The sequence below is a fragment of the Momordica charantia genome (genome assembly GCF_013281855.1).
Source record: "Momordica charantia cultivar OHB3-1 chromosome 7 unlocalized genomic scaffold, Mcharantia_2.0 BLBB01000007.1, whole genome shotgun sequence".
Taxonomy (NCBI): domain Eukaryota; kingdom Viridiplantae; phylum Streptophyta; class Magnoliopsida; order Cucurbitales; family Cucurbitaceae; genus Momordica; species Momordica charantia.
The window spans coordinates 18,126,968-18,147,802 of NW_028275165.1; the positions used below are offsets into that span (position 1 = coordinate 18,126,968).

The 20,835-nt window shown below is 35.0% G+C and overlaps 5 protein-coding genes across 5 annotated transcripts; 3 read left to right on the forward strand and 2 right to left on the reverse strand.

Moving 5' to 3' along the window:
- The first annotated feature begins 1,053 nt into the window (after positions 1-1,053).
- LOC111009851 (large ribosomal subunit protein uL14x/uL14z/uL14y) lies at positions 1,054-3,420 on the forward strand. Its single transcript, XM_022283076.2, has 4 exons — positions 1,054-1,192; positions 1,431-1,715; positions 3,032-3,073; positions 3,172-3,420. The coding sequence occupies exons 1-4, from the start codon at positions 1,180-1,182 to the stop codon at positions 3,252-3,254; spliced, it is 423 nt and encodes a 140-aa protein (XP_022138768.1). The 5' UTR covers positions 1,054-1,179; the 3' UTR covers positions 3,255-3,420.
- A 1,998-nt stretch (positions 3,421-5,418) lies between these two features.
- LOC111009628 (peroxygenase) lies at positions 5,419-6,831 on the reverse strand. The gene is made up of 6 exons (XM_022282768.2): positions 6,593-6,831; positions 6,354-6,503; positions 6,186-6,271; positions 6,019-6,113; positions 5,801-5,926; positions 5,419-5,702 (listed from the first exon to the last, which is right to left on the reverse strand). The coding sequence occupies exons 1-6, from the start codon at positions 6,711-6,713 to the stop codon at positions 5,549-5,551; spliced, it is 732 nt and encodes a 243-aa protein (XP_022138460.1). The 5' UTR covers positions 6,714-6,831; the 3' UTR covers positions 5,419-5,548.
- Positions 6,832-7,039: 208 nt separating this feature from the next.
- LSP1 (Eukaryotic initiation factor 4E protein) lies at positions 7,040-9,200 on the forward strand. The gene is made up of 5 exons (XM_022282770.2): positions 7,040-7,281; positions 7,531-7,699; positions 7,809-7,934; positions 8,807-8,872; positions 8,968-9,200. The coding sequence occupies exons 1-5, from the start codon at positions 7,088-7,090 to the stop codon at positions 9,013-9,015; spliced, it is 603 nt and encodes a 200-aa protein (XP_022138462.1). The 5' UTR covers positions 7,040-7,087; the 3' UTR covers positions 9,016-9,200.
- Positions 9,182-10,878, reverse strand: LOC111009630 (protein PROTON GRADIENT REGULATION 5, chloroplastic). Its single transcript, XM_022282771.2, has 2 exons — positions 10,451-10,878; positions 9,182-9,518 (listed from the first exon to the last, which is right to left on the reverse strand). The coding sequence occupies exons 1-2, from the start codon at positions 10,715-10,717 to the stop codon at positions 9,414-9,416; spliced, it is 372 nt and encodes a 123-aa protein (XP_022138463.1). The 5' UTR covers positions 10,718-10,878; the 3' UTR covers positions 9,182-9,413.
- A 4,614-nt stretch (positions 10,879-15,492) lies between these two features.
- On the forward strand, positions 15,493-16,892 carry LOC111009606 (uncharacterized). The gene is made up of 2 exons (XM_022282741.2): positions 15,493-15,650; positions 15,803-16,892. The coding sequence occupies exons 1-2, from the start codon at positions 15,612-15,614 to the stop codon at positions 16,763-16,765; spliced, it is 1,002 nt and encodes a 333-aa protein (XP_022138433.2). The 5' UTR covers positions 15,493-15,611; the 3' UTR covers positions 16,766-16,892.
- The last annotated feature ends 3,943 nt before the right edge of the window (positions 16,893-20,835 follow it).

The following is a 20,835-nucleotide window of genomic DNA, read 5'->3' on the forward strand; positions in this document are numbered from 1 at the left end:
TATATTTTAATTTAATGCCCAGGGCATCCCCAAATCCCACCCCAATCACCTTCATCTTCTTCTTTAGCATTTACGAGCGTTGCTCAGTTGCTCTCCTTCACTTCTATTTCTTACTCTCATTCAGTGTTACGAGTCCCATATTCTTCTTAATCTTTGCATTATACTTCAACTGTTAAGTTTGATTTGGATGTATCTATTTAGTCACCTGTATATAGAAAAATATGTATTAGATTTAAATTGAAAACATATAGATCAAACCAATCGATCCACCAAAAGATATAGGTAAATAAGACCCCAAATTCTATAAGGCCTTGTATTTTTCATATAACATATATATACTATAATATTATTATATATTTATTTTAATTTTTTTATAAATGTTTTTCTAATAGTATTAATAAAAGAAATAAAGTAATAATATATAATTTTGAAGGTAAGAAAAATAAATTTTAAATAAATAAATAAATATTTATTTATTTATTTTAAAGTTTAAATGATAGACTTATATTCTATATTAAAGGTTTTTTTAATTAAAATATTGTCTAAAATCCCAGGTGTTGAGAGGCTAGACTAGAGCGTTGACCACGTGGATCAAACTCCCCCTTAAGGAAACAACACACATGGAGCTAATCGGTTAGGAAAGAAACCTTGGACTCCCGTGCCAATAGTGAATAGCAAGTCAACTGCATGCATAATAATATAATAGACCAATGAGACCTGTAACTCTTCTGTAGTATTTACAAGCGTCGTACCTAAAACTAATCTGAGCGTTGTATTTATTTCTGCTGATCTCTTCTCTCAAACTCGTTAGCTCCTGTTTAGATCATTCTACGACATTTAGGTAGATTTTGACATTAACACCATGTAATCTCGAAGCCTCGACCGATCAATGATTGATGTAACAGGGAAACAAAATTGGTTTATTTGTACTGGAAAACAAAAATGGCTCGATTTCCATGAGAGAACTGAGTTTGATTATTATTATTATTTTTTTTGATTTGAGCGAGATAGAATTGAAAATTTTAAAATGCAAAAAGAAGAAAAAGAAAAAAAACTTAATTTTAAATTAATGGCAACTTATTCGTATTGGGCCCTTACGAAAGAAACCCTAGATTCCATCTTTATATAAAATGGCAACAAGCCCCAAAGCTTCTCAGTTTCTCCTTTCGGCGGGCAAAAATGTCGAAGCGAGGTAAGCAAACCCTAATGCCCTTTCTCTCTATTCTTTTTTGTTCTTCCTGCCTTCTGTTCTCGAAACAACATGTGATGGCTCGATTTACTTCAGAAACATTCATCTTTGCGTTTATTATTATTTTTATTTTTATGTATTGTGCATCTAACCCACGATTTATTAGATGAGATTAATTGATTCGATTTATTGTGTGTGAGCTCTGGAATCTATATGAACGATTTGTTTGTTGTCGGTCTAGGGCGCGGAGGATCTGCGGGTAACAAGTTCAGGATGTCACTGGGTCTACCGGTGGCGGCGACGGTGAATTGTGCCGACAACACTGGAGCCAAGAACCTGTACATCATCTCAGTGAAGGGCATCAAGGGCCGCTTGAACAGATTGCCATCGGCTTGTGTTGGCGACATGGTGATGGCCACTGTCAAAAAGGGGAAGCCCGATTTGAGGAAGAAGGTCCTTCCGGCTGTCATTGTCAGGCAGCGCAAGCCGTGGCGGCGAAAGGATGGTGTTTTCATGTACTTCGAAGGTATATATCTCTTCTTTCTTAATAGAGTTCTAGCTTTGATCTGGAATTATTTTTTCTTGTTGTCGTTTGTCTAAACCAAGAGAATTTCATTATCAACATGCCTGTGGAAGCTAAGATAGTGCTTGCCCGTTCTTTGATTTACTATATATGTGATGGTTCTTTGAGTGATAGATACCAAACATATCCAAGTTTTGAGTTTCTTCAGACGTTATTATAAGTGATTGCCATGCTGAATTGTGGTTACCTGCATTTTCCATATCCAGTGAATTTCATTATTAACATGTCTCTTTAATCTAAGATAGGCCTTGTCAGTTCATTGATTTCTATATCTTTGAGGAATACATATTATTAAAAAAATCCTAATTTCTTGGATGTTTATTTTTAGCCTCTGAGGTGAGGCGCTGCTATGTTGTCAAGGGCCTTGGGCCTTTGGGCATACTGACTCAGATTAGGTCTATAGTGCGAACCTTTGAATGAACTTTGAATTAGCACAAAAAAATCCTGGGATGTCCTGGATTTGAGCCTTAGGGTGGGTGCCCTAGGTAGAGGGAGCGAAACTGTGACTTTTGGTTATAAAAAGGTAAAATCCTAGTTTTGAATTCATTGGATGTTTCTTTAGTTTTAAGAAGTTGTAAGAATTTGTGTTTGGAACTTGTTTAGTAAAGTGGGGTGGTTTTTTTATGATCTTTATTGGGATGCTTTTTTGGTAAAGGTTCGTTCTACCGAATTTACCATGAATTTGTTTATCCCATATATGCAATTAATTGAAATCTGGTTGTTTTCCTATTTTCTATTAATATCTCTTTTAAAGCAAAAACTCAAACGAAAATTGAATAAAAAATTTATATGTTGGAGGAGAAGAGTTACTATTAAATCTTTTATTTGGAAAAGAGCATTCATTGTCAATTCAGTCAAATTTGCAATTGTTTTTTGATATGGACTAAATACAACCTTATTTTAACTAATAAGTACCAAACCACCTGTATTTCCTTTTTTTTAATATAAGAGTACAATAGTTTGCCATCCAACTCCATTTCCAGGCATAAGTCAGGTATCCTCCTCACTATCAATGGTTGATACAGTTACGAGTCTGGTAAATTGACGGTGTCCATCGTTGCAGATGTGCTAAAGCTTTCATGCTCATATCTGCTCCATGTGGGCAGTACATTGTTCAAGTTTAATATACTTCAATTTTTAATTTTGTTGTGCCCTCCAGTATGAGAACAGCCCCCAAACAGAAGTTTATGGTAATTTTAGAATTGATATATTTGAATTTGAGTACAAGTTTCTGATTTCAAACTATACTGTGTCTGCAGATAATGCAGGCGTGATCGTGAACCCAAAAGGAGAGATGAAAGGTACGATTCGGTCATCATCTAAAAGTTTCACTTTCTCCTTGTCTTTTCGATTTACTTGTACAGGTTATAAAGTTGGTTTTGTTGCTCTGCTATTATAGGTTCTGCAATTACTGGTCCCATTGGAAAGGAGTGTGCGGATTTATGGCCTAGGATTGCTAGTGCAGCCAATGCTATCGTTTAGTGTTCTTCATTTCTAGAGTTCAATCCTTCTCAATTCTGTGATTTTAACAGCTCGTCATTTTTGATATCCGAGAAAGAAAGTAACTTATTATATTAGCGACCTCTATGAATGTGAAGTTTATTGGAATATTTTTGAAAGAATGAATTAGATTTGAGTTGATATGAAATTGTTCCATGAATTAGCATGTTTAAGGTGAGCTTTGATTGTGTCCATGGATGCAGGTTCTTAGGTTAAAAGAGATGAATTTTTGTTCTGTTAAAAAAAAAAAATTCTTATTTTATGTTGTTCTCACTTCTCAGTTCTTACTCCCACTACTACTCAGTAGTTGATTTGGTTGGTTTGATCATAGTACTTTAATTTAGTCCAAGTTTAGTTGGCAAACGGGTTCTGGAAATGTTTTTCTGTCTCCTTATATTTTGTTTAAAAAATAGAAATTCTTGGTGTCAATACCAATGAATTCTAGAATTTTAGGAATAAATTGAAAATAAAACAAAAAACCAGAACTATTTTATTTTTAATTTAACAAATGTTTTTAACGAACAAGAAATGTAAGTTGTCAATTGCTTGGAACAAGAAATGGAGTGCAGTTTCTAGGGAAATTGAGATCTTCAAAAGTTGATCCACCTTTTCAAAATGTGCCCAAAACCTATTTGAATATAAAATTAAATTTAAAAGGAAGTTAAATGTGCCCAAAACCTATTTGAATATAAAATTAAATTTAAAAAGAAGTTAAATTTAAAAGGAAGCGAAATTACAGTACTACCATTTAGTTCAATATTGCTCTTCTTTCTCTCTATTTTAATGTATCTATTAGGTATTTTTTCGTTGATTTCGTTGTCCGATTTTACTTTTTTTTCGTTTCATGTTATTTGTTGATTTTTAGGAAGGAACGTCACTCTTGTTAATCCTCTGTTATTTTTCTCGGGTTCGACCTTGGACGAGGTTTAGCCCGAGGTATTTGAAGAGGCTCAACCTCGAGGTTACCTCGAGGTCGAACCTAAGAAAAATAACAGAGAGCACAAACTTTCGAGCGACTTTCAAATTTCAATCCTTGCTCGAGGTTTCTAAGCATCTGGAAAAGTCCTCAGTCTCAACCTCGGGCGAGACTGCACCTGGGAAATTTTTCAAAGGCCTACTAGAACCTCGAGCAAGGTAGGTTTGAAATTTCTTCCAAACATCGCTCGAGGTCGAGTGTCTTTTAATTACCTTGGGTTCAACCTCGCCCTAGGTCATTCCCGAGAATTTTGACAGAAACTTAACAAACCTTGAGCGAAAGAATAAATTTCTTCAACCTCGTTCGAGGTCCATCTCACTTCGCGAGTTTGCCCTTATTCTTCTAACCCCACCACAAATATTTTAAATAAACCTCACATCACTAGAAATTAAATCGATGCAATGTAATTCTTGTATTCGTTCATCCAAACATCGAAAAACAGAATCGATGGAAAAATAAAACATTAAACTCCTCAACAGCGATGGAAATCGAAGCCCTAACATTCAAATCAATGAAAAAGAACAAAAATTAACAGAAAAGGAGATGGAACGAAAGCGATTTCAAACGGAGAAGATGATGGAACAGAAGCGAACAGAAGGGTAATAGTGTAATTTCATTTCTTTGGTCATTTATTTTGAAAGAGGAGGTCAAGGTCATTTCGTTTCTGACCCTATATTTTAGAAATTTCCCCAGTTTCTAACCCTATATTTTAGAATTGAGCCTTGATTTTAATTTTTTCCTATCATAAAAGATGATAGAGTTTTTTTATAATATGTAGATGTAATAATAATCAACCATAGCGAATCTTAATGTTGAGTTTACAACATAAGTAGATGTAACAAAAAATCTATAAATTAATTTTTCATGGTAGGAATAAATACAATTAATTTTTCATGGTAGGAATAAATTATTATAGATTATAAATTAAAAATTAATGAGCTAATTTTGGACTCTACATTTTGATTCATGGTTGAGCTTAAAGTAGACGACTAAGAAAGAAGTAGCAAAACGTCGGATTTTTCATTTTAAAAAATGGAGTTTACAAACACAGTACCACTACAACACTATAACAAAGATTTCAAGTTAAAATGTTTTGAAATTTGACAAAAAAATTTAACAATAAAGTAATGTCTGATGAGCTACATCCTGAAAAATGTGAATACACCAAAGTAAACGTAAACATAATTTCACAATATACAAAACAACCATATAAAACAGAAATTATTACAGCAACACAAAGAAAGGAAGATAAGTAGGAGATTAGATTATTGGATAGTGACAGTGATAGCTAGAAGGAAGATCAGTACATCTTGTATTGGGTACCCATATTCATCTTGGCGCAGTACTCAAACAAGCTCCCATCGAAGCACCTCCTTACCGCTTCTTTCGACAAGAACCCGTCCTCGTCCCTCGCCAGCACGTAGAGCACAAACCATTCCACCTTCGACGCGAACCTACATTGTCATAATATGGATCACAGATAAATCAAAGAGATTATTATATTCACGTGGTTTTATCTTAGGTGTTCCTTGATGGAATCATTAAGGATTACCATCCATAGACATCGAAAGCTAGACGGTTGCCTTGAGTCATGTCCCATATCTCCCCCAGCGAAAGCTTATCCGGGTATGTCCTCGCATACTTGCTAAACATGTTCTCAAAATTTGCCGGTACATACCTACGTCAGTTTACCGAAATGGTTATCAAACGAGACTTTTAAGAGCAAAAACCTCTCTTAGCCCTCTCGTAGGGTTAGGGAGTGTAGTGTACCTTCCTTCGGTGTCGTAGGTTCCAGTGTCGCTACCGTGTTTGTTTTTGTGTATGTTGTATATGTATATAGGCAGAAATGGTGACGGGATCCACCCCTACATAGAAACCAAAATATCAGAGGTTCGAACTGAACTTAAAGAAGAAAAAAAAATCCAATCTTTACTTACAGGTAGAGTGGGGTAGCTCATAGTGAGATTTACAACAAAGGCCAGAACCAGCGACATAATCACGTTGAATCCAATCGCTCTTAGCCCTGAAAAAAATAAGAAGTTGGGAATTTTGTGAACTCAAAAACAGAAGAAAACAACAGAGAATGGAAATGTATAAGCATATACCAGTGTAAGTCTCCCATGGATAAACGATGCCGTTGTCGTCTTGGTCGAAGAAGGCGGCGTGTTGCTGAAGAACGGTCATTTGGTAGTGCTGATGGCCCACCGTTCCAGCGGGGTGGTTCGTGTCCGGCGCCACCAGTGCCCGCGCCAAGTCTGCTTTCAAATAAAGTACTCAAATTAAACTCAGTTACTTTGATTTCTTCATATTTGAACAAACAAATTAGGAAGTTTCAGAGAGGGACATGGCTTAGGTAGCGTGGTTTCCAGGTCACTGCGGACGCTCCGGTCTTGAGTCACCGGCGCGAATCGCGCCTCCGTGGCGGTTGCGTCGCTGTCCATTACCGTAGAAGCAGCAGCAGCCATGGCGGTGGATCAGAGATTGCGATTGAAGAAAATGGAGTTTGAGCTGAGCTAATAAAGAGACGAAACCGATTGAGGTGGCTGTGTGTGTGGCGAATTCCTAGTCTGCATGCCAATTTGATCGACACGAGCCCCCAAATTCATGATCATCTTTCCCTCCTCTGCCGCTCGATAACATCGATGTGATTTGCCCTTTTCACGGGCCTTCAAAAATGAAGTTTTGAAGCTCGGCCCATAATTTTGGGCCTAGGGCTTGAGAAGACGCGTGCTCTGGAGAAACCCAATTTGTGGTATGAAACTTATAAGCCTAAATCTTCGTCGTCTCTGCTTTGTCGATTGATTGATTTTTTCCTGCCCCCAATTCCTCCAAGCTGAAGATGGCCGGTGAGGTAGCGGTGGAAGGTGCTGCGGCTGCGGCGGCGGAAGTAGCTGATTCGAATCAGCAGTCCCACAGATTGGAGAGGAAGTGGACCTTTTGGTTCGATAACCAGTCCAGGCCGAAGCAAGGTGCTGCTTGGGGCACTTCTCTGCGCAAGGTCTATACCTTCGACACCGTCGAAGAATTCTGGTGGTAGGTTCTTCGATCCCATGCTCCGCTAGGGTTAAATTAAGCTTGAATAATGATCTGGGTTGGCGCTAAATTACGTTTTGGTGCAGTTATTTTTCTGTTATGATAGATTAGGGCATGGCTCTTATGGTGTGGGTCATGTTTTCGATTTTCTTGCGAGTTGAACCATGATTTGGTACGAGTTAATTAGATGAAACCCATTAGACAGACCAGATTCGGTATTTACGATTTGGAATTTCGAGTTCTCTGCAGTTTGTACGATCAGATATTCAAGCCGAGCAAGCTGCCGGCTAATGCAGATTTCCATTTGTTCAAATCTGGAGTTGAACCGAAATGGGAAGATCCTGAGTGCGCTAATGGAGGAAAATGGACTGTCACAAGCAGTAGAAAGGCTAACCTTGATAACATGTGGCTGGAAACGGTAAAGAAACTGTAGAATATTATTATGTTATGCGGCTAAAAATTTACTGTTGGCCACATGAATTTGTTGTTAATGTGATCTAAAACTGCATGTTTTGTTTCTTGTCTAGTTGATGGCTTTGATTGGGGAACAATTTGAGGAGTCTGATGAGATCTGTGGCGTAGTTGCTAGTGTGCGCCAGAGGCAGGACAAACTTGCATTGTGGACCAAGACAGCCACAAATGAGGCTGCCCAGGTTTGGCATTACTTCTCATTTGTACTCGTTGCTTTTGCGTGTTTTTACTGTTTTTGTATGCGGTAGTGATAGCCTGTAATTCGCGAGATTACTATTTACTGCACATTTTTGGCATGAGCTTTGTTCTATTTTTTTTATCTTTGAGGCTTTGGTTTGGTTCTTCCTGCTAACTATGGTCCTCTCTGAGATATTATGTGATGTTCCTAGTCGTCTTTATGAATCTTATGTTATGTTGATTACCAATTATGTTTTGCCCCTCCTGTTTGCTTAGTTTTGGCTCCTTTTGGGGCTGATTTTTGTATTGCCTATGTGTATTCCTTCATTTCCTCTATCTAAAAGGAAAGTTTGGCTCAATTTCTTAGATTTATTTAAAGGATTCCAGTACTTCTTAGTTCTTTTTTAGTACAACAAATGTGGAGGTGTGGATTTCTTAGATTTGGCAAGGATTCCGGTGCTTAATGTATTGTTTCTCGGTTTTTTCTTAGAATTTATCTATTTCATTAGATTGGGAGCCATTGCATGAATTATATATTGCTTTTATCTTAAATCAAATGCATTTATTAAGTGACATTTAGCTGGCCTGGGCACACGGATTTCAAAAAAAAAGAAAAAAAAAAGTGACATTTAGAACCTAAGAGTAACCTCAATCTGCAATGCAATGGACTAGGGAGGGCACTTTAGGATTTGGCTTATTCAATTGTTTGCAAAACTCAGAGATTGACCCAAGGCATTCCCTCTCTTTGTCGCATAGACGACTTCTTTAGAAACTAATTAGGTTATCCTTCTCGACAGCATGTTTGAAGCTCTAACTTGTCTAAATATTCTAAAGACAATCTGTGACTTACTCTGTCGCTTTTCATCAATCGACGCAGATGAGCATCGGAAGGAAGTGGAAGGAAATAATCGACGTCACTGACAAGATTACCTACAGCTTTCATGTAAACTTAACTTTCATTTTCCTCAACACTCTCTCTTTTGTGCTCCCATTTCTTATATCACATCTTTGGCTGTTGGCTGTTTTATTTCATTGCAGGAGGACTTGAGAAGGGAAAAGTCAGCAAAATCCCGATACAATGTCTGATCATTGACTCAGTCACATGTGCTGCTAAATTTTGAGGATAATACCAAACGATATATTTCGACATACTCGTTATTGTTATCTCTTTTTGGGTCTGTTTTGAATTGCTCAGAATTTTCCTTGATTGTAGTAGTGTTGTGATATTTTTTAGACCATTCCTATCGAGAAATGAAGCAATATTCTACTGATATTATGTAAAATTGTATTGTATGTCTTTCATAATCATGTTCAGAGAGCAGGCTGTGGCTGTGGCTGTGGCTGTGAGATGGTTTCGTTTTGAACATTGATTCTGTGTCTAAAAAGTGAAGAGTTATGAAGAAAATAATATTACAACTGATGGAGATGAAGTGAATGGAATAGAAAACAGGAGAGCAGAAGAAGGAGATTGAAATTGCAGCTGATCAGGCAAGGAATCCAAGTTTCTCTCCATTCTTCTTGGCCAGCCTTATTAATCCTTGTCTTTGCTTTCCATCTGCTCCAATTGATTTGCAAAACTCTGTGATTACCTGATCAACACCATCAATTTCACAACACATTACAAAATCTGAGGTTATGTTCTACATGTGTCTTAGCTATAGTTGATGGGTTCGATTCGGTTTTTTCGGCTTTGGGTTTATCGAAACTCAGCTTATGACAACATACAATTTCCAACGTTTCAACTGATGAGTTTGACTTAGCTTGGTATGATTTCTGTGCACTCATATACGATTAGTTAAAAAAAATTTTGGTAAACTATTTTGTACTTTCAGCCTTGTCCTCTTCTAATATTGTTCACTTTACTCGTTAATTTTCTGTAGGCCGTTTGTTTTAGCCTCAAGTTGATTAGATTTAATTGGATCATCGTGTCTAGGTCTTTTTATTATTATTATTATTTTTTATAATCATCAGCTAGTATTATTATTTTTTTTTTTAATTTTTATAATCATCAGTTAGTGTGATTCTTTTGAAATTTCTCATATAAAAAAAAACATTATAGCCTTCGTAATTTTGAAACGTTTTTGTACTTTTTTTAATATGACATGTGGGAGTGAGAATTCGAACTCATTATAAGTGTGTTAACTTGTTGAGTTAAATCTAAGTAGACAATTTTTTTATATTCTTAAAAAATGACTATTTTGGTCCTCTTAATTTTATTTTTATCTTTTTCTAAATCACATTTCATTCCTTTAATTTTGAATAAAATTTTACTTGGTCACTTTATAAAGGTAAGACTAAAACTAAAGAACGTTTTGAGAGCACTAGAACTGAAATTACATGAACTAAAATAGTGTTTAATTTTAAACTAACTTTTTTCATCTGAAATTAGAGCTTGAATTTACAAATTTTATTTTAAAAAAATCCTTTTGAGCTTGAATAACTTCTTAAATACTCCTTTCTTGTATATCATTAATTTAAATTTTTTTGCTTAATTGAGATTTAAAAAAGAAAAAGAGCTTACTTGGGAATGCACGGCGATTGCTTTGCCCCTAAGCTGATTGAAGCGCTTCTTCCCGATGAGATTCCGAGCAACCACAACCAACGGCGCAAAAACCCCTTTCCCCTCATTCACGTTCTTCATCATCGGCCGGAATCGCACCGGCTTCCCCACTCTCACTTGCACCGCCGCCGTCTTCGCCGCTGCCAGCGCCGCGTAGTCCTCTCCGGCCACCGAAGACCCCCAGCCTCCGAAGAAAGAAGAAGAACAAGCCAATCCAGTCGCCGCCATTGAAACAGCTTCCTCTTCTCCTTCTCCTTCTCAGGTACAATTCCAAACTCCTCCTTTCTTTCTCTGCCTCTCTGTTGTTGTGGCCTCGATATTTGGATGCGAAATGTGGGTGAGGAGTATGAACCACACAGTGCGTTGTTAGGGTTTTGGCATTTAGTTGAATTGAATTGTTCATGTGATTTGTCTTCCTACGGTCCATAATTTGGAAGCTGTGGATTGTATTGTGTTGTGATTCTGTTGGGAAGGGCCCTTATGCTCGTAATCTTATCATCGTGGCTCCATCTCAGCCGCGAAGAAGAAGACGAGAGGACCCCATTTCAGAAAAATTAAAAATATAAAAAAAGAATTTAAGGTGTCCATAAATTGGGGATGGACTGTTTTTTTGGATACCTCGACGGAAGAACTTGCTTGGAAATTGACTAAATAGTCGTATGTTTCCTTGTATTTTCTAGTGCCGTAATTGATTGGTATAATTTTTTTTCCTCTTATTGTTATTATTTTTTTAAAATTCAAGGTTGGGAGATCAATTTCAATTCTACCCAGATTGACTAGAATCTTACTTGCCAACTAAGTAAGTTGGAAGGTACTTTTTTTTTTTTCACTCACTTGTGTTGAAGCGTAAATTTGGGAGTGGATCTAATCGGGTGATCCGAATCAATCTTATGGGTGATGAATTGGGGAAGGACGAGACTTTGGCTTGGAGAGCCAGAAGTTAAGTCAGAGTTTCAACTTAATTTTCGTAACAGTAGATAATAAGAGAAAATATCTTCGGAGGCTGTTTTAGAAACTTATTTACATGAATGTCTAAATTTACACTTTTAGATTTCTGCCGGTATGATTTTAATTTAATTCCAAATTTACCCTTGGATTTTGATTTTTTGAAATATAAAATAGTTATTTCCATAAATTAATATCACAATCCTTTAATAAATGTGAGCTCCATATTAATTACCAATTCAAATCCCTTAATTCACTCATTCAAATTGCTCAAAAAGATGGATTTGCTTTATTTACCAATATTATTAGTTAAAAAAATATTCAAATTTTGTCATCCCATTTTTTCCGATTTATCTTCTTCGTTCACGGCTACTTGTAACATTTCGATTTTTCTTCCGATTCATACATCTTCCTTCACTGCTATGGTGCTACGACACTTTCCCGATTTCTGCTACGGTGCACGGTGCTACAATGTTTAAGCCTAAATGTAATTATATGCACATGATATATAATTCAATAAAGATTAAGATAACGAATTTCACTTAAAAATGTACTTCTACCAAAAGAAAAAAAAAAGAATTACCATCATCACCTTTTTGGTTGTCATATCATCTTGTTTCTTCTTCCCCTTTAATCTTGTCACACCATTTTTTAATTTTTTCAACCTTTCAATTATTGGGATATCATCATCCTGCATTATTCCAAATTCAAATTATACTACTAGTTAAAAAAATTATACTAATAATAAGGTTTTAATATCTCAGATTCCTCTCTCTCTTTCCTTTTCCCTCTTCGATCCACACTATCGAGTATTACTTCTTCTTCTGTTATTTCCTCAATATGAGGTTGATCAGTAGGCACCTAAAAATAATATATTAATATGCATATAATGACGATTAATTGTGCTAAATATAAAAAATATATACCTCATATTCCTCTATCTCTTTCCCTTTCCCTCTTTGATCCTCCACATTATCCACTATTATCTGTTATTTCCTCAATAACAGGTTGATCGGCACGTACCTGAATATAACATATTAATATGCATATAATCGATATTAAATGTGCTAAATATAAAGAATATCTATATGTATTACCACGAAAGAAACAATTTGAGTTCCAACGACTTCATCTTCATTTGGAAACTCAACTATAGGATCACATATAGTAACTTTCGTCGTGACCTTTTCATCTTGTTCTGGTAAAATGATTATTGGCGAGTACTTCTTGTAACGAGGCATCTTACCGAACAAATCTTTGTAGGTAGGCTTCAATGGTTGAGCATCCTTTTTTTTTGTCTTCCTCAGCGCTCTCCTAAGAGCAACCAGTTTAAAACATACAATGTATTTATAACCTATATAGATCTTAAAAATAATATAATGAAAGTATTGCTTACCTCTGAGCTAAGATTAACATATAAATGATATTTGTTCGACTTGCTGGAAGATTGGTTAAGTAACCTATTACTTATTCTTCTTTCCTTCTATTTTGGTAGCCCTTTGCACTTGACCATAATGTTAACGTAATTCAACTAATATATATCTATCTAAAACATGTAAAGTAGTAAATGCTCATTTCAGGGCAAACAATCATAGCTGAAAGCCAATATGAAATTTTATAAGACATGGTATAAAGTATAACATATTGAATATACAATATATCCGATATAACATAGACTAAACTTTCTGAGATATAAATTTTATCCGTATGTATTGATTTAAAGTAGTAATGGTATATATCCAATAGATTCTTAACTTTAAATCACCATCAGTACATATCGAGACGCATAAAACTTGAGATATATTATATATCCTACTCTAAACACTATATATCCCCATATATACATTATTCAGAACAAACGAATAAAGAAAAATATACTCGTATAACTCTAGCTAAAATTCTTCCAGTTAGAAAGAAAAATATACTCGTATAAACCAATGCAATACCGAAAGTCCTCTATGATTACTAGAAAACCAAATACCTTTTCCATGGAAAGTGGTCCATATGCTCGGGTTCTAATTCTTTGAATTGTTTCACTGGTATATATCGAGATACTTAAAACTAGAGATATATTATATATCCTACTCTAAACACTATATTATATATACTCAAATATACATTATTATAAATGATATAACCAGAAAGGAAGAGATTCTGTCCAAAATTGAAACCTAAATATAGCATACACTACAGTATAAGGGGAATTGACGAACTGAATTGCTCATGCGACGGAGGTCGGAGATGAAATTAGATCTTATTGTATAATGGAGCCGACGGAGCCACCGGAGACGAAGGAGTCGCGACGATGTTACCCTATGAGATGCGACGGAGGCCGCCGGTAATATGTTCTGCAAACAAAGGAGAAGAAGCCGTCGGAGACAACGAAGACGTCGACGAGATGCTTCAGAGGAGACGAAACCGTAGGGTCGCAGCGGTGAAAGAATATCGACGGAGATGAAGGAGGTTACGAAATTGAGGGGTTTTAGGAATTTCAGTTTTGGAAATTTGAATTAGTAGGGATTTGATATATTTTAATAATTATTTACCAATTTTATATTTTATTAATGATTTAATATTGAGATGGATATATTAGTAATTTTTATTATGGGTACCATCTAATTTGGGAATTAAAAGTGTAAATTCGAGATCTTTCAATCCTTTTAGGTAGACCATCTCTGTACTAATCTCATGTACTAATCCCAGATAATAATGAAGGATACCTTGAGTGGTTGTCGTGACTCGTATTTAGAGGTCCAGGGGCAATGCACCTCGGCCTGGTGCTGGGCTTAGCTCGTCTAACAACGTGGCCGACCCAGTAAAAGTTTGACTTGTATCGTGATGTTATGAATTCAGGTGGGTTTGATGCCCTGGTTAACATAGGATTTGCCCGACAAGCGTGCCTTAAGGTCAACAAGAAATAAGAAACGAAGTCATTTGTGTCAAAAAATGAGTGATATAACCATATTTTCTTGTTTCCAATTTATTAGCATTTAGAAATTAAAACTAGCTATATTTGTTGTTTCTCATTTTTAATAAATATTTTTAAAATTGTATGGAAATTTTATAAACAATGAAATCAAATTTCTTGTTCTTATTTATTTATTTTTTCAAATCATAAATAAAAATATTTTTTTTATTATTAAATACATAATCAATATTAAAAATTAATAATAGCATGAAAGTTTGAATATTTAATTTTAAATTTTAAAATTTCATATAAAATTTGTAGTTTTTAAAATTGAAACTTAATGGTTACTTTTTTTTTTCAATATAAAAACAAAAAACAAAAAATAATTAACAAATATAATTATATTTTTCTCTATTAAAAAAGAGGGAAAAAAAGAAGAAGAGAGTAACACACCAAGAAATCTAGTATTAGAAAAAAAAACTCACACACACAAAGAAAAAGAAATTAATGGTAATTATATCACTCCGCCCAAATTTTATTTTAGTTCTAATTTCTATTTTGGGTAAAAAATACTTCGGGAAGTATTTTTAGTATAACATGTGAGGTCCTCTTGTACTATACTCACTTTGGTCGTGTTCTTAGTATGTTTCACACTATTTTTATTTATTTTAAAGATGTAGCTTCTTGTAACCTAAAATTTGTAAGTAGAATTTCATCAAATTTGAATTATTAATTTTTAGTTTGTAACAATTTTAGTTTAGGAGTTTTATTGGTGCGGAGATAAGGGACCTGCCTCTCATTTCATTCTTTGTTTTACGGAATGTAAGCATGGATTCTGTTAAAAAAAAATAAAAAAATTGCAAGGATTTGATTCCCGCGAAAAATAAAAAATTTTCACCTAAATTTTTCTTTGCATTTAGTATCAATTAAAATTAATAAATTAAAGTAAAACGAAAAACTCGGTATATAAATAACGTAGCACCTATGCAAGTTGGTCGTTTCTATTTATGTGTGCGTACAAGTGCTGATGTGTTTTGGTCGAGACCATGTATTTTCCAAACATTAATTTTGGAAATAGTTTGGTTAATGATATATTTTTTGAATTCATTTTAAAAAAAAGATTATTAAAAAAAACCCCAAGTTTTCATGTCTCATCATCTTATTTTTGCCCATCTAAATATAATCATTATTCAAAAAGAATATTTCTACATCTTCTTGATATAGTATTGAAGAAAAAAAAATCTTCACAGCTTGAATTATTCAACAGCAATGCAAATCAGACAACTTATGTTCATGGCACCTTTCGAGGTTAGGATTTGATTTGACATCCATTCCATTTTCATTTCCATAATCTGCCTTTCAAGTTCCTCATTTCACACCAATCATGCTTCAATTATAAGCAGCAATCCCAAAACAACAAACAATTTCTGAAACAGAATCGTTTCGTTCTTGTTGAACAGATCAAGGGTTCATTGGGTCAACGATCGGAGCTTCAAAATTCGTCTTCCCAAAGGAAGAACTGGAGAAACCATGAACCACCCATAGAAGCCCTTTTCATGGCGTCACTGGCAACGCATCTCTCGGCCTCCCTCTTCCTCGTCCCCATAGGCGTCCGCCGCCTCCTCTGTTCTTCCTCCGTCTACCTCAAAAACCCATCTCTTTACCGATCGAAAGCCTGGTACTTATCCGAACCCAAATGGAAAAATTTCGATTTATACTCCCTCATCGTCGCCCTCCCCATCGCTGCCTTCTCCGAAATTTTCCTCTTCCTCGCATTTTCCGGCAACCCCACCTACAGATTTGCGTTTTCCCAGCAATCGGCGGCCATTTTCTTCTTCTGGGCCCTCGCGATTCTGATCATTCTGCGGGAAAACGTCGACCCTGTTCTCGCAAGTGAGAGTTTCATCTTTGTTTTCGCTGGAATCGCGTTTCTGGTTGAGTACTCTGTGATTGGGAAGGGGATTACAGGTCTTGGTGGCGCTTTTTACCACATTTCCGGAGGATTGACCCTTATTTGTGCTTGTTCTTGCCTGTATTTATCCATGAAACCATCTGCATTTTTCGTCGAATTTATACTTTCTTCTTGCTTAACCTTTAAGGGGACATGGCTGTTTCAAGCTGGATTGTCTCTATATACCAAGGCATTTGCCTTGAAGGGGTGTCAGGAAATGCTGGTTTTGCCTGCCATAGGGGACGCTGATGTCCATTGTGAGCTTGAGGAGGATGGCCTGAGGGGCATTGCTTTGATGAACTTAATGTTCATTGGTCATGCTGTTTTGGTTCTGATTTTGGGTTTTGGGTTGGTTGGCTTGTTGTCCAGCAACCGGGGTTTGAGATACGGCGAGGGGAGCGGCCCGTTGCTGGCCGAGATTGGACCGGACACCAGGTTGATTCGCTCGTCTCCTGAGATTGAGATGGAGTGAAATTGTATGGCTCCTCCTCATTCTTGACTTGACTGTAATCTTCTTGTCAAAATGTCATCATAGTGGAGAAAAAAGAAAACGATTTGTTCATTGGTGTTTTGCCTTTAGCTTACAGTAATTGTTCATAGATTTCTTGTTTTCCCTTTTTCTTTCTTCTCTTTGAAGTTTTCATCCATATAGAGGTAATGTAGATTAGTTTGAGTTGTAGTTCATTATGTCCAAGAGTTTCTCTCCTTGTTCTTGCAACTTTTGGCCAAATTATATGCTTTCAATCAAATTATATTCATCTCTTATCTCTAAAACCTGAAATTTATCTCCATCATACATAAGTAACCAATCTAAATATTGATTTTGGCTGTGCATTGTGAGTATTTATCTGTCTGCAGGATTCTGGTTTTGGTTGCAGTTTAGTCTGAAGAAAGTCTTCATCTGGCCATCATTTCATTTAAGGTATGATTGTAACATTGAGGTGTTTGAACTTGAAGGATTAGATTGCTTTTGGCACGTCGACTAGACCGCCTTTTCAACCCGTAAACTCGGGGGGTCAGGATTCGTACTCGTACCTCGAAACAGGATATATTCTCCTAGGAATTTTATTAGTCTATGCGTATGCTTATTCCATATCCAAAGTTTGCATCTATCAGGCCATTCAAATAGTTTGATTGAACTCTTACCTTTTGGGAAGCACATTCTCTGTTTGTGGCTTTGATTTTTGCTGCTCTTTACTTGGAAATGATTTAGAATATGATACTTTCTGGAAGAATATAGTTTGTTTTAGTTCTGTTCTTCATTCCCACTGACATCTCATCGAGCTTTGAGGAACCCTAGATTGAAAAGAACTCGGTTGACTGAAATCTGCACGGCCTAACACGCTACTACTCGCGAGATCATTGTAACGGTTGCAAGTTTTGCCATGCTTATCGAGCTAGGTATAGAAAAAGAGTTAGGATTGAGACGACATAATTTTTGAATGCATGAAGGGCAAGGTAGGGCTCGTTTGTTTTTTGTTTCTTTTTTTTTTAATAAAGAAGAATAGAATTGCATGACCCCGAGACCCATAGATTCAAGGAGGATCAAACAAAATCTTTATTTATGTTGGACAAATTAGAAATGGGAACAAGAAACAAGAAACTTGTTTTTGTCGTTTCCAAAATTTCTATATAATTTTGATAATGTTTCTAGAAAATGATAAACAAGAAATATAAATAGTTGTAAAACCGTATACTAATTTTTACAAACTATACATTCGCAAATAAAATATAGGTTATACGAACTTTGAGTTGTATGACTCAATTCTTTGCACAATTCATATACGAGTTTAGGTAACTAGACATGTTATAAGCATGAGCTAAACATATGTTTGAATCATTTTTAGGTGTCAACAAGTGAGCACATATCTTGTGCTCGAAAATTATCATATTTTCAATTTTGGTTAACATAGATACAGTGTTCACTAGTCAGCACTTAAATATTTTATTAAAAAAACAAGATAAATCTTACTATTTAGGTGCTTTCTGGAAAATAATTATCTCCTCCCTATCACCATTTAAAAATTGATAAATGCATAAAGGGAGATTAATAAAAAGAAAGAATAAATAGTTGTCAATTTTTAAATGGCGCGCGAATTAATTTAACGTGTTAATTTTCATTAACTTACCATTTATATTTTAGACTTTATTTTTGTTCTCCAACTTTAAAAAAAGTAACCATTGTGATTTTTGTAAATGATATGGTTTCAAATATATATGTACAAACACATTAACATAGGTATGTATTGAAATTAATAGGTTAATTGAGATGGGTTATTGTGACCCAAATTTGATAGTCCATATGTGACAAATATATGTCTACATCAATTTTCAATATGTTAATGAACATGTTTTAAAATATTTTATTTTATCTATTAAACAACTAACTACAAAACAGCCATCGTCACAACCAATATAGTTCCTTTAATTTTTGCAAGTTAGGATTAAATTACTAATTTTCAAAAATTTAAGAATCAAAATGAAATAAAGTAGGCATTGAGAGACTTCATCAAAAATAAAAAAATAAAAAACTGAGAGGACTAAAATATAATTTTAACATAGTTTTTCAATTAGAGTTTCTAGTCTACAGGCAAAGAACTAAAGTTTTATAAATAAAAATATAAAAAAAAAATTGGAGGTTAGTTGGAAGTATATGTCAATTATCGTGGAATTATGCTCGTTTTGACTAAGTGTCTATTTATTATATTATAATCTCGTTTATTCTTGTCATCACAATCTCTCCTATGATATATAAATTTGGAATAAATTAATGTAATATTATAGATCTAAATAAATTTATGGGCATCAAAATTCTCTTTCCAAATTTAGATGTAGGATTTGAAATCGTTTATATTGTTTGGTGTAAAATTTCAAAATTGGACTTCAAGTCATTTTGTTTTCTTCAAATATTTTCCATACAAAATAGCGTGGATATTATGGGATTTTAGTTTAAAAGGATCAAATTTAACATCGGAGAGGAAAATGAGGAACTTATCACCACTCAACACGTTCACATATATCACTATACTCTACATATTCACCACTTATCTTCTAATATATTTCTCATCACACCCAATGTGTCACCGCTCGTCTTCTTATATATTTCCTGCTTATCATCACACTCAACTTGTCATCTCTTAATCGATTTTTTAGTGCTTATCGACACTTAACTTGTTTCTACATAATCTCACTCAACGTGTCACCACTTATCTCCTAATATATTTCCAACATACATCACTATACTTAACGTGTCATCGCTCATCTCTTATTATATTTCTCACCACACTCAATGTGTCACCACTCATCTTTTGATATATTTCCTGCATATCATCACACTCAACCTGTCATCTCTTAATCGATTTTCTAGTGCCTATTCACACTCAACTTGTTTCTGCAGAACTCCACTCAACGTGTCACCGCTCATATATCTTAATATATTCCCAATATATATAACTATTCTCAACATGTCACCTCTCAATTGTGAACAATTTCTCTTCTCTTTTCTCGTTCAATTAAGTTTTCATTTGTAAACTTATTGCATCTAGGTCGTTGTGAGATTTTGCATTACAGCTATAAGTGCAAAGAAACCTCGTAAACTTATCACTACTCAATTCATATATCACCATTTAAACAACAAGTTATATTTATTTATTTCTCTCTTTATTTTATTTGGTAGGGCTATTTACTGCCCATTTGGTTGAGGTTTGTTGGGAAAAATATAACCTACCATGTGGTGAGATATGACTGGGCTCCTAAGATCACCAAATGACCAAAAGCTATTAAGCTCATCTAGTGCTGAGCTTCTAAGCTCATCCATGGCTGACCTACCAAGCTCATCCATATGAAAGGATGCATAGTTGACCTTAGTCATTGTCGATCTATGGCCCGACATCCAACCGCCTTGTCGTAACGGCTATAACGGACATGTCCCTTCACTCCGTCTATAAAAGGACCATCATTCTCCTCAGACTCAGGTATTTAATTCTGCTCCAAGAATGACCTACTTGAGCTTGCGCCTATACTGAAGTCTCGAAGTGTTTGTTTGTTTGTTTGTTTTTTGTGCAGGTTCTACCTTGTATGAACTCGCACCTCGTTAGCTCGGTCAACTACCACGTGATCGACCTCGATAGCTCGACAGAATCCTACATCAACAACGTTTAATATTTGCTTTCACCAGATTGATTAGAAAAAAAATAATATAGCACGTTTAAGATTGGTTAAAAGAAAAAAAAAATACTCTTCTGCATATTTTTTTCTTTTTTTTATAGTTAATTTATTTTCTTTAATTTTAGAAGTATTTTCGTTTTTCATTTTTTCCAATCTACCACACTCAAATTAATATATTCTTGTAAAAGATATTCTTAATATTAATTATCTAACATATTAATATATTTTCTATTTAGTTTAAAAAGAGAATTATATATCTATATTTTCTAATTTGTACTAGTATATTTCATTCATTGCAAGGTCGTTTTGGCTCTTTTGAATTATTTTCGATCTTTGTGAACATAACTTCTTCTTCCTCTCTTTTTTTTTTTTATT